This window comes from Tamandua tetradactyla, chromosome 2, assembly GCF_023851605.1.
Source record: "Tamandua tetradactyla isolate mTamTet1 chromosome 2, mTamTet1.pri, whole genome shotgun sequence".
Classification (NCBI taxonomy): Eukaryota; Metazoa; Chordata; class Mammalia; order Pilosa; family Myrmecophagidae; genus Tamandua; species Tamandua tetradactyla.
The window spans coordinates 57,616,512-57,629,929 of NC_135328.1; the positions used below are offsets into that span (position 1 = coordinate 57,616,512).

The 13,418-nt window shown below is 41.3% G+C and overlaps 1 protein-coding gene across 6 annotated transcripts in view; it reads left to right on the top strand.

Moving 5' to 3' along the window:
• FBXO10 (F-box protein 10) overlaps nucleotides 1–13,418 on the top strand; it is a 97,781-nt gene that overhangs the window by 31,612 nt on the left and 52,751 nt on the right. Inside the window, exon 1 of one of the 6 annotated variants that reach the window (XM_077147664.1) lies at nucleotides 12,729–13,320. The exons of the other annotated variants lie outside the window; for them this stretch is intronic. Within the exon in view, the coding sequence (XP_077003779.1) occupies nucleotides 13,285–13,320 (36 nt within the window). The 5' untranslated portion in view covers nucleotides 12,729–13,284. Of the gene's footprint in view, nucleotides 1–12,728; nucleotides 13,321–13,418 lie in introns of those variants that run through there. 6 annotated transcript variants of the gene reach the window in all.

The following is a 13,418-nucleotide window of genomic DNA, read 5'->3' on the forward strand; positions in this document are numbered from 1 at the left end:
TGCATAATAATTGCAGAATAATTTTCATTCTTATTTCATCTGTCTATCTGTGACAATGAAATTAGAAGGCCCTACACAGTCATTTCAAAAGTGAGAAACCCCAGAACCCTGGGAAAGGAACAAGGAGACAGGTTGTTATAGTGGAAAGAGTAGAATTTGGGTTTAGCCCAGGTTAGGAAGCTCATCTGTGCTGCTTACTAAGTAAAAAAAACTAAACAATGTTTATTCCTGGAAAATGGGGGATAAGAATACTACTACCTCATACAGTGTGTGCATGGTGTGGTTGAGTGGTAGAATGCTTGCCTGCCATGTGGGAACCCGGGTTTGATTCCTGGCCCTTACACCAAAAAAAAAAAAAGAAGAGAAAAAAAGACTACTGCTATCTTATACAAATGGCTGATAAGCATATGGAAAGATGCTCAACATAACCCATTAGAGAAATGTGAATCAATACCATAAGATGCCACTTCACACCCACTAAAATAGTTATTTATTTATTTATTTTTATTTTGCATGGGCAGGCACCAGGAATCAAACCTGAGTCTCCGGCATGGCAGGTGAGAACTCTACCTGCTGAGCCACTGTGGCCCGCCCTAAGATAGTTATTATTTTTAAAGTAGAAAATAACAGGTGTCAATGAGGATGTGTAGAAATGGGAACCCTAATACATTGTTGGTGGAAACGTAAAATACTGCAGCAACTTTGAAAGATTGTTTGGCAATTCTTCAAAAAGTTAAAAATAGAATTACCATAGGGCAGCCCACGGTGGTTCAGCAGGCAGAGTTCTCGCCTGCCATGCAGGAGACCCAGATTTGATACACTAGTGTTCATGGCATCATTATTCACAATAGCCAGAAGATGGGAGCAATTCAAGTATCTATCCACAAATGAATGAATAAACAAAATTTGGTTATCCCTACAATGGAATATTATTCACTGTAAAAAACAATGAAGTGCTGATACATGCTACAAAGTGGATGAGCCTTGGAGCCATCATGTTAAGTAAAATAAGCCAGACACAAAAGGACAGATATGATTTCACTTGTATGAAATAACTAGATTATGGAAATTCATATAGATAGAGTAGATTACAGGTTACCTGGGGGCAGGGGGAAAATGGGAGTTTCTTCTTACTGGGTATGGAGTTTCTGTTTGGGGTTTCAGTACAAAAGTTTTTGGTAATGGATGGTGGCGATGATAGCACAATGTTTTGAATGCCACTGAATTGTATTCTTGAAATGGTTAAAATGGGAAATTTTGTTAAATATATTACCACAATTTAAAAAAATTAAATGGACTATAAAATGTAAAAAAAAAAAAAAAAAAAAGACTACTGCTACCTATTGGTTGTTGTAAGTGCTCATTGAAATGACATATAAAAAGCACCTAACAGTTACAAAATAAGCCTTCAGCACACCTACTCCACCCCCTCAAGGTCACCTAGTGAATTAGTGTTAATATCAGGACCAGAATTTAGGTCTTGGGATTCCCAGCCTTGTGCTCTCTCTTAAATGAACCACAGTGAAAGGGCACTGTATGGAAAGAGGGCATGTTCTGGCTTATGTCATCAAATTTCAAGGCTGGAAGTAAACAGATTTAAAAGAGCCATTTGAAGAAATGATGGAAAATCCAACTGAGAGTTTTTTCTTCTTCATAGTTTTAAGGTTCATCTCATTTCCAGCAGTGTACACATGTGTGTGTAGGTGTGCATTCATGGCTGTTTGCAGTTCACAATATTTCACTCTCTGTGCACTTTGGAATAATTTCAAAATAAAATCCGTTAAACTCTAGGGACGTTTACCAGAAAAATAATTTTTTCCTCTATCAGCACTAAATAGAGTTCTGAGCTGCTCTAGATCCTTTTATCCCTTTTTTATTAGGAAAAAATCCCTACCACTTTGATACTGATATGGCCTCCCTAAGAAGAAAATAAGTGTAATTTCTTCATTAATACATTGTATGTGAAAGGAGAGATGTTAAGTTCACCTCCTCTAACAATTGCCTACTAAAGGAGAGACAGAGCCCAAACTGGAATGCAAAGCCTGTTAGGTCCCCTTTGTCTGAATCATTTTGTCAAAAGTTTGGACCTTTTGTGGCTGGGACTCAAGGAACCTCCCCACTGCCTCCAAAATTAACTGGAAACTTTTCACCCTTGACTAAGAATGTTCCATGTGAACTGATCCAGCTAGCCTTTCTCACTGATCTCTTCAGACTCCCAGAGCTGTCGCCAGAATGAACTACTTACAGTGTCCCAAGCCCTGCTGGAGGTTTCCCACCTATGGGCTTTTGATGACACTTTCCTCTGCCTACAATCTCCTGTCCTCCCTTCTGTGGATGCCCAAATCCTCATCATGTTTCAGAGTCCAGCTCAGACGCCAACCCTTTACAAAGCTTGCCTTAATAGTTAAAAACACAGCCTTTGGAATCAGATTTAGCTTCTGAAGGTGGCTCTTCTGCTCTGTAGCAGAGTGATTTATGGCAACTGATTTGCAGGTAAGTTCTCTCAGGCTTTGTTTCTTCATCTGTAAAATGTAGACAATAATTCTTTAATGCTTTAAATCAGTGCTTCTCAAACATACTGTGCATACATGTTCCCTAGTGATAAAACGCTGATTCTGATCCAGCAGGTATGGCTGGTACCCAAGATTCGGCATTTCTGATAGGCTCCTTGGTCCTGGAAACACATTTTGAATTGCAAGTCATTGAAGAGTTGTTGAGATAATAAAATAATGTATGGTAAGTGCTTAATATTGTGCCTTTCAGATCGTAGTGCTAAATGAACAGTGGTGGCTGCTGTTTTTTGTTGCCTGCTATTGTTATTGGCTGATTTCCTAGTTGGAGGTCATATCTTTATTCTTTAAAGAGGGGCTTTCCCTCTTTTGTGGCACTGTTTTTCATGTTACACTGTGTTTTTTTGGCAGATATCTTTGTTTCTTACTAGACTTGATGGTAGGTCTTTGATTCCCCACTGATTCCCTTGCAGTACTTACCACACAGTCTTATGCAGAGTAAGTGTTGAATATATAAGTTAATGTTATTTGTTTTGTTTTTGGTCACAGGGATCTGTATTCTGTAGTTAATGATTTGAATATTTTTAGCTCTACTAATATATCAGATAATGATAATGGTGACTATTCATTCAGCAAATATTTATTGAGGATCTATTATGTACCAGGCATAGTTCTGGGTATGACACAAAGCAATGACAAAGGGCCCAGACAATAAATAAGGTAAAACAAATTATATAGAGAATCATAAGCTCCCCGAGACCAGTGGATGTGTGCAAATAATCAAAGTGAATTTGCTCAAAGTAGGTGTTCAGGCTCTGTTCCAGCTGACTCCTCTGCACTTGATCTTAGGAAAAAGACCGAGAAGCAATGCACCTGGCCCCTTAGCATCTATCTGCTGTCTCCCTTTTTGCATGCTTGGTCTGCATGTGTAACTCAGTACTTCCTCATGACCCTTTCACCCACCCCCTAAATCCATTCACACAAAATTATTAGTGGGCTATTTAGATGTTACTAGAGATATTCTGGGGGAGCCCAAGAAAAGGCTTCGCTTTACACCCCATAGGAAACAAAAGTCTGTATTAGATATTCCCTAAGTCCCTATTTGAGCATGTCAATCCCAAGGATTTCTCCTTCCAACGTACAGCTCTCGCAGCTGCTTAGGTCCCTACATTCCCTTCATCTTGACTCCCAACTTCATATTCTTTAGGAATCCTATTCCTGACCTTCAACTTACTTATGATGCTCAGCAAATTAAATAGCCCAAAGAACACACCCTTCTCATAAGCAGCGAGAGTATAGCCAGCAAAACAGAACAAAGCAGAAACTTGAATTTCAATGCCTTACATTTATTAGCATTTCTTACAGTTTTCTAAGGGTGTTCATTCCCATTTTCTTCCTTAATGAATCCTTTTCCATTTTATGCCCTTTAAATGTTAGACTGCCCTAGGGACTCGGTCATCATATCATTTCTGTCTCTCTACTCACTCACTAGATGATCTCATCCCATTCCATGACTTTAAATGTCATTCTGGTCTCTGTTCAAATGTCCCTTCCTCAGAGATCTCCCTTGTTTACCCTATCCAAAGTAGTGGATGCGTGCGTGTACATACACATGCACACACCTTAGACTGCTTTGTTTTTCTTCACATCATTTATGTTATTTTTTGTTTTTAAATTTATTGCCTGTCCCTGAAGGTGAGGACTTTGTCTTGTTCACTGCTTTTTGGTACTTATAGTAGTTGTGCTGGTGTGAAAGGATTTATGTACCTGTTCTAGTTTGCTAGCTGCTGGAATGCAACACACCAGAGTCACATTGGTTTTTAATAAAAGGGGGTTTATTTCATTAATTCTTCAGAGGAAGGGCAGCTAACTTTCAACTGAGGTTCTTTCTTACACAGGAAGGCACAGTGTGATCTCTGCTGGCCTTCTCTCCAGGCCTCTGGGTTCCAACAACTTTCCCCAGGGTGATTCCTTTCTGTATCTCCAAAGGCCTGGGTTGAGCTGCGGGTGCTGAGATGAGGTATGCTGAGCTGCTTGGGCTGTGCTATGTTGCGCTCTCACATTTAAACACCAGCAAATTAAGTCAGACATCATTCATTGCAGAAGGCACGCCTCCGAACCAACTGCAGATGTAATCAGCAGCAGGTGAGGTTCAAGTACCTTTGGCTCATGTCCACAGCAACAGAACTAGGTGCCTTCACCTGGCGAAGTTGACAGCTGAATCTAACTATTACAGTACTCTTGAAAAGCCATGTTTTGATCTTGATTTCAGTCTTGTGGAAGCAGCCATTTTTTTCATCCTGATTCAATAGTGTAGGTTGGAAACTTATTTAGATTATCTCAGTGGAGATTCGACACACCCAATTGCAGGTATTAACTTTTGATTAGATGGAGATGTGACTCCACCTATTCCAAATGGGTCTTGATTGGTTTCCTGGAATCTTTAGAAGAGGAAACCTTTTGGAGAGAGCTGTGAGAGAGAGCCACGCAGTCAGAGACCTTTGGAGATGAAGAAGGAATACGTCCCCAGGGGAACTTCATGAAACAGGAAGCCTAGGAAGAAAGCTAGCAGACGTCGCCATGTTTACCATGTGCCTTTCCAGTTGAGAGAGAAACCTTGAACTTCATTGGCCTTTCTTGAGTGAAGGTAACCTCTTGTTGATACCTTAGTTTGAATATATATTTTTTTATTTTTAGTTTTTGCATGGGCAGGCACTGGGAATCTAACCTGGGTCTCTGGCATGACAGGCGAGAATTCTGCCACTGAGCCACCGTTGCCCACCCAATTTGAAAATTTTTGTAGACTTACTTTAATTTGAACATTCTCATGGCCTTAGAACTGTAAATGTGCAACTTAATAATTCCTCCTTTTTGTTCCATTTCTAGTATGTCACATTCCGGCAGCTAGCAAACTAGAACAATAGTGAATTGAATAAATGAATTTTTCTCTTCAGAAATTCTCAAAATCTTCATGAAGTATACTATGATAGCCATCATTAGCCTCTGCTTACAGATGAGGAAATAGGCTCAGAGAGGTTAAAATATTTGCCTGAAGTCACAGGACTATAGGAAGCAGAGAGCCTACTTCTTGAGAGCCAAATCGTATTGGACTCATCTCCCAAGTGGGTGACTTCTACTTGTCCCACTGAGGCTGGGGACACCAGGTGGCCTAGAGGCATGTGGATATTACTTGTGGGAGTTGAGGAAGGTGCCGCATAGAAACCTGAGTTCTCACACCCTTGGGAACACATGAAAAATGAATCACTTGGGACCTACCTCGGGACCTCTCCCTCCAGTCTCGCCCATCCCAAACAAGTTCCCACTATTGTTTTTCCAGTTCTTCACAAGCATCACACTCCAGGTGCACAGGCCCTGGGGGACATGCATTACTTTTCATCTTAATTCCACTGCTCAGAGGCCCTAATGGCAAAAAAAGGGCCAAAACTTGAATACGTAAAAGTGTTACCTGGTTATAGAAATCCCTGTTGCTGCAAAGATCCCCATGGATTAACATGAAGAAGTAGTAAATAAAGCCAAACTGAAGAACAGGAAATTCAAATAAGAGGAAATTCTCATCTAATCTCAGAGAGGTGTTCTAAGTGGAGAATTGTCAACCTCATTCTAGATTCAGACTGCTAGGCTAGTGTTGCCTAGGGTTGGGAACATAGACGTGTCTGGAGAAAGGTAAGTGTTGAAGGATGGAAGATACCTTACTGGGAAATTCTCAGAATGAAAGCATCTTCCCCTGAGAACCCAGAGCCAGTGCCTTTCATTATGGCTTGGGATGCTTGTAAGCCCAAGAAAAGTGAAGCCCCTATAGTTGCTGCATCAGTCACAAACAATAGATGCCTTTGCCCCAAATCCCCTGAGAAACTCCCACATCATCCTGTGGGGAAGAAACTCCTATGCCATCCTGTAGGAAACTCCTACATCATCTTGAGGGAGAGAAATATTTAACATTTGTAAAATCATGAGTTTCTTCCCACACTCTCCCACCTAACATACCTCTTCTGGATCGCTCTCCTTAAAATATAGCTCTGGCCAGGCCTCTCCGCTCCTCAGAAACCCATAATAAATAGAACACAAGCATCTGAGCCTGGTATTCAAGGCCTTTACCCACTTGCTCAGAGGACCATCATGCATAAGTAGGCAGAACTCCAGTGTAAGTAGGCAGAACTCCAGTTCAGCAGAACAGAACTGAGACCAGCTGGTGGGGTAACTATGAGCTAGACCTCAGTTCAGGATTAGGAAGAATACTGAAATCCCTGCAGACCAGCCATAGAATGGGCAATCTCAGGGTGTCCAGGGGCTTAATAATAGTGCCATCCAGGTTTTCACAGTCTATGCTATAGTAACAAACAGTCCCCACATTCTTAGTGCCTTAACCCAAAAGAAAGGTTTGTTTTTTATTCGTGGTGTATGTCCATTTTGGATTGGCAGGGACACTCCCTTTATCCTAATCACTCCAGCACCAGGCTGACAGAGGTGCCACAATCACAAATGTAGAAGTTGCTGTGCTGGAGAAAAAAGAGAGCTCTGAAAGATCTTGCCTCAGCAGTTGAATGCTCCTGTCAAGAAGTAATACTTCTCTTTACTCCAACCCATTGGCTAGCATTAGTCATGTGGGAAGTCGTGGTTTGCCAGGGCTGCTATGATAAATACCACAAACTGGCTGGCTTAAACAATAGGACTTTGTGGTCTCATAGTTTTGGAGGTTAGAAGATTAGGCTGGCTTGCCTAAGTCCTTGGGGTTCCTTGGCTTGTGGATAGATATATCTTTGCCTTCAGCACATATAATACCTCTCTCCTTCTCTTGTTTCTTCTTCCTTGTTTAATTTTCTTTGCTTGTAAGGTCTTCAGCCATGTTGGATTAAGGCCCACTCTCGTTCAGTTTGGCCACACCTTAACTAATAACATTTTCTGAGGTCCTATTTACAAATAGGTTCACAACCATGTGTGGGGGACGTGTTCAATCCTGTACATGGTCCCACTCAGCAACAGGAGGAACCAGAGAGTGCAATCCTATGCCCAGAAGGAGGGAAAACTGGAAATGTTTGAAGAGTATTAATTACCAACACAATATGCAATAGACGTTTTAATCCTCACACAAATCTTTGGGCAGATATCAAGATCTCTAGTTCATATATGAGCAAACAGAGGCTTAGAGAGGTTACGTGACTTGCCCAAGGTCACCTATAATTTGAATCCAGTTTTTCTGACTTTGAGTTTATTAGTCTTTCTATGATACAGGGGCAGCCACATCACTGAAAGTGTTGAAGCAGGGAAGAGCCACTTATTGAGTATGTTGCATCAAAGTATGGTAGAGGCCATTTTCATCCCAGTCACCAGGAAGTTTGTTAAAAATGATAATTGATTCTACTCTAGAGATTCTGATTCTGGAGGTCTAAAGTGGAGCTAGGCTCTGGGTGATTCTGATATAGATGGTCAAAAGTCATATTTTGGACGGGCCACGGTGGCTCAGCAGGCAGAGTTCCGCCTTGCCATGCCGGAGACCCGAGTTTGATTCCCGGTGTCTGCCCATGCAAAAAAAAAAAAAAGAATCATGTTTTAAGAACCATGGCTGTAAGGGTGCACAGGTGGTTCAGTGGTAGAATGCTTGCTTTCCATGCAGAAGACACAGGTTTGATTCCTGTATCATGCACCCTCAAAAAAAAAGGAACCACTGTTATGGAAAATCCTACCAAATATGGATTAAAGATTTAAAAGATTTTCTTTCTTTTCAGTTCTGTAAGCTGCAATAGTGCTTAATTCCTTCTGTCCCATGTTAGGTTTAGCTGTGTCCATTTCCTATCACCTTTTTTCTTACCTCAGTATCTCCCACAGTCCCTAGAGGCTCAGTGTTTACAAAACAAATGAATTGAGAGAAGTAAAGATTTTTTTTTTCCCTTTAATTTCTTATTCATAATGGGACTTAGGAAGTCCTTTTAGATGCAGCTGTCTCGTGGTGAGGAAGGGGTTCCTTGAAGCTATGTTTATATAGTAAATTTACATGATGTGGAGGAAACATCAATTCTTCTAAACATTGGGGTGGGGGCATCATGGGGTTTCACCTCTGCACTATTATTAAAAACTTAGTTTGTGCTAGGTATGTTTGATTCTTGCTCTATTCTTTGAATTGTGGTGACCCAGGTATTCCTTATTGATGGGCTGCTATGGTAACTGGGAAACCCATCTGGGACAGAAATTGGCAGTGCTGGGTGCAGTGGGATATCACATGGCATGCACAGAGGTTTGGCTGGCTTTGCATCCTGTTATATAATGAACTAGGCTTGAGTTGGCTGTGAGGAAAGATGCAGTTGTCAGGTTGGTGGTTGTAATTTGGGTTGTGATTTGGGTCTCTTTTATACTCCTCCTGAGAATCGGAATAGTAACCATTAGCAACAGGTCTTAGGGAGGACGCTGACAGACTGTCACATGGAAGCCTCTCACCTGAAACTTAGACTGGGTTCCTTTAGGGTTAGCTGATTCACTCTTGCAATGCCTATCAGAGTTGTCCCTTGTAGAAGGAAGGCACATCATGAGTAAAGCATTTCAGAAAGTACACTGTAAGTAGTGCTCTCGGGAATAATCAGAGGAGTTAATAAATGGAAAAGCGGAAGGTGGGGACAAGGAGAACAAGGATTCTAAGAAGTGGGTCAAAGCTCTTAATGATGATCAAAAGATACTCTTTCCAGCTATAGCTGTTGGTCTTGTTTAAGATGAGATCACTCTCTGGAAAGACACATTTGATTAGTTGATAATTTGTATATTTTCATATGGGAAATTGTTAAAATGGTAGTAACTGTTCTTTTGGTGGTTTAAAATTGCAGTAGCAAAATAATACGGAAAAAGAAACAAAGACAGCTAGAAAAGTATTGTAAATGAGCTCCTTTTAGAGGTAGATAAAAATAGTTAGAAAGATAAATGTGCACTGTGTTGATCAGAGGAGCTGTCTGTTACGTGGGAGGAAGCTATGACTGAACTAGTTAGCAGAGAACTGTACTGGTCACCAAGACATTAAAGAAAGAAAGCAAAATCATGTTTTTTTTAATTATCTCATAAGCGAGGTGAGCCAAGAATAAAATTGGAGGAGAGGGTCTAACCAAGGCTGAACTGCATCTGCCCCCGCTCACAGTGACCCCAGCATCAGGGCTCCTTCCCTGTTCTCGTTTGCTAGCTGCTGGAATGCAACACACCAGAGACGGATTGGCTTTTAATGGAAGGAGGATTTATTTTGTTAGTTCTTCAGAAGAAAGGCAACTAACTTTCATCTGCGGTTCTTTCATCTGAGATTCTTTCTTATATGGGAAGGCTCCGCGTAATCTCTGCTGACCTTCTCTCCAGCCCTCTGGGTTCCAACAACTTTCCCTGGGATGATTCCTTTCTGCATCTCCAGAGGCCTGGGCTGAGCTGCAAGTGCTGAGACGAGGTATGCCGAGCTACGTTGTGCGCTCTCATTTAAGCACCTGCCAGTTAAGTTAAACGTCATTCATTGCAGCAGGCATGCCTCCTAGCGGACTGCAGATGTAATTAGCAGCAGATGAGGTTCACGTACCATTGGCTCATGTCCGAAACAACAGAACTAGGTGCCTTCACCTGGCCAAGTTGACAACTGAATTTAACTACCACATTCCCCATGTGAAAACATTGTGATGATAAAAGAAGCATTCAAATTAGGAAAAGGGTAGTTAGAGGCAGAGCCATCCATGGCCTGCAGAAAGGTCTGGGGAGAAGTTTGGGAAGGATTTTGAGTGCAACGGGATGCCTGGGACAAATGGACCTGGTATTAGAGTAAAATAGGTACCCCATGGTTTAGAATGTTCTCCCCATGGTCTGTTCTGAAGAGTTGAAGTGGAGAAATGGAGGTAGTGCCAGGTATTGAGTCTTCAGAGATAGAAATATCCAATTTCTACCCTAAAGGAGCCATTGCCTCGTGGAGGAGACAGAAGTAAACAAAGAGAATAAGTGTCAGAATGTGGTGATAGTATTGTGCTGACATAAGAATTGGCATATAGATAAATGAATCAGAAAAAAGAGCCTAGAAATAGACTCAGCTGTCATCGTTTCATTGTTGACAAAGGCACTAAAGCAATCCAATAGGGAAAGAAGAGTCTTTTAACAAATGGTGCTAAAATAATTGGATATCCACATAAAAAGAAATGAACCCCTACCTTACGTTTTAACAAAAATTAATTCAAGATGGACCATAGAATGAAACATAAAGGTTAAAACCACAAATCTTGTAGAAGAAAACATAGAATATCTTCATGTGTTGGGGAATAACAAAGGTTTCTCAGATAACCAAAAGCAGTAATCATAAAAGAAAAAAATTGGTAAATTAGACTTCATCAAAGTTGAAAATTTTCATCAAAAGATACCTTAAGATACTTTCATTAACAGTTAGCAAAGATACCATACCAATACTATCGGTCAGTGGGCAGGTGGGTGGGGGATAAGGGGTGTGGGAGGATTTAGGTTTTATTTTTTATTTTTATTTCCTTTCTGGAGTAATGAAAATATTCCAAAATTGATCATGGGATGTATGCACAACTGTGTGATCATACTGTGAGCCAGTGATTGTATACTTTTGGTCTGTATGATGTGTGAGTATGTCCCAATAAAACTGTATTTAACAAAAAAAAAGGAAAGATACCATTAAGAAAATGAAAAGGCAAGCCATAGACTGGGAGGAAATATTCACAGAATGTATGTCTTCCAAAGGAGAAAGAAAGAATTCCTACAATTTAATAACAAAAACATCCCAACTAAAAATGGACAAAATATTTCAACACAGAAATAAATGAATGGCTAATAAGCATATGAAAAGTGCTTATCATAGGCTATGAGGGAAATACAAATCAAAACCAAAATGAAAGATTTACAGAAGGGTTGCCACTGTCAAGCCAACACTTCCTGGCAGTCCAAGCACTTTTTTTGCCGCCTTGTTTGTATACCTACTGTCATGGTCAGGTTCATGCGTCAACTTGGCCAGGTGGTGGTCTTTGTTTGTCTGATTGGGCAAGTGCTGGCCTGTCTGTTGTGATGACGACATTTCATAGAATTAAATCATGATCATGTCAGCTGCATCCATGGCTGATTCCATTTGTAATCAGCCAAAGGGGAGTGTCTTCTGCAATGAGTTATGCTTAATCTAATCACTGGAAGCCTTTTAAGGAGGATTCAGAAGAACAGTCTTCCTTCCTGCTTCGGCTGGAGAGCCTCTCCTGTGGAGTTCGTTCAGACCCTCCATCAGAATTGTTGGCTTCACAGCCTACCCTGCGGATTTTGGACTCTGTTCCCGCAGTCACGTGAGACACTTTTATAAATTTTATATTTGCGAGTGTTCCCTGTTGATTCTGTTTCTCTAGAGAATCCTAACTAATATACCTATCATCTAGCCACCTTGATAAGTGCCATCTGAACTGCAGCCTTCTGGACTTCCACAGCCATCCGCCACCAGGATGACTTGAATGGCCTCAGCCATGAGGCTTTTAGAATTATTTCAAAGCAGAACTATGCATCAGAAGCAATCAAGGGAGCAGTTGTTGGTGTTGATTTGGGTACTACCAACTCCTGTGTGGCAGTTAAGGCAGTAAGCAATATGGAGAACGCTAAAGGTGCAAGAACCATGCCTCCAGTTATGGCCTTTACAGCAAATGGTGAGTATCTTGTTGGCATGCTGGCCAAGAGACAGACTGTCACCAACCCACACAACATATTCTATGCCACTAAGCATCTTACTGGTTGGTAATATGATGACCCTAAAGCACAGAAAAATATTGAACATGTTCGCTTCGAAATTGTCCATGCCTCCAATGGTGATGCCTGGGTTGAAGCTCATAGAAAACGCTGTTCTTCAAGTCAGATTGGAGCGTTTGTGTTGATGAAGATGAAGGAGACTGCAGAAAATTACTTGGGGCATACAGCAAAAAATGCTGTGATCACAATACCAGCTTATTTCAGTGACTCTCAGAGACAAGCCATTAAGGATGCATGTCAGATATCTGGACTAAATGTTCTTTGAGTGATTAATGAACCCACAGCTGCTGCTCGGGCCCATCGTCTAGACAAATCAGAAGATAAAATCATTGTTGTATGTGATTTAGGTAGTGGAACTTTCAATATTTCTATTCAGAAAGTACTGTTTTGAGGTAAAATCCACCAATGGAGGTGACTTTGACAAGGCCTTGCCAATTCTCAGAAGAATTCTTCTTCTGAGAAGAATTCAAGAGGGAGACGGGTTAATTTGACCAGAGACAATATGGCACAATATGCAGGAACCTGCTGAGAAGGCCATGTGTGAACTCTCTTCATCTGTACAGACTGACATCAACTTCCTTGGTGTCAGTGGATGCTTCTGGACCCAAGCATTTAAACATGAAGCTGACTGGGCTCAGTTTGAGGGAATTGTCACTGATCTAATCAAGATAACTATTGCTCCATGCCAAAAAGCCATGCAAGATACAGAAGTCAGCAAGAGCGACATAGAATAGATTCTTGTTGGTGGCGTGATAGGCTGCCCAAGGTTTAGCAGACAGTGCAGGATCTCTTTGGCCAAGCCCCAAGTAAAGCCCTCAATCCTGATGAGGCTGTGGCCATTGGAGCTGCCATCCAGGAAGTTGTGTTGGTGCTGGTGATGTCACAGATGTGTTGCTCATGAATGTCACTCCCCTGTCTCTGGGTACTGAGAGTCTGGGAGGCATTTTTACTGAACTTATTAACAGGAACACCACTCTTCCAACCAAGAAGAGTCAGGTAGTCTCTTCAACTGCTGATGGACAGACTAAAGTGGAGCTCAAAGTGTATCAAGGTAAGAGAGAAACTGCTGGAGACAACAGACTTCTTGGATAGTTTGCTTTGATTGGAATTCTTCCAGCCCCTCGTAAGTCCCTCACATTGGAGTTACAT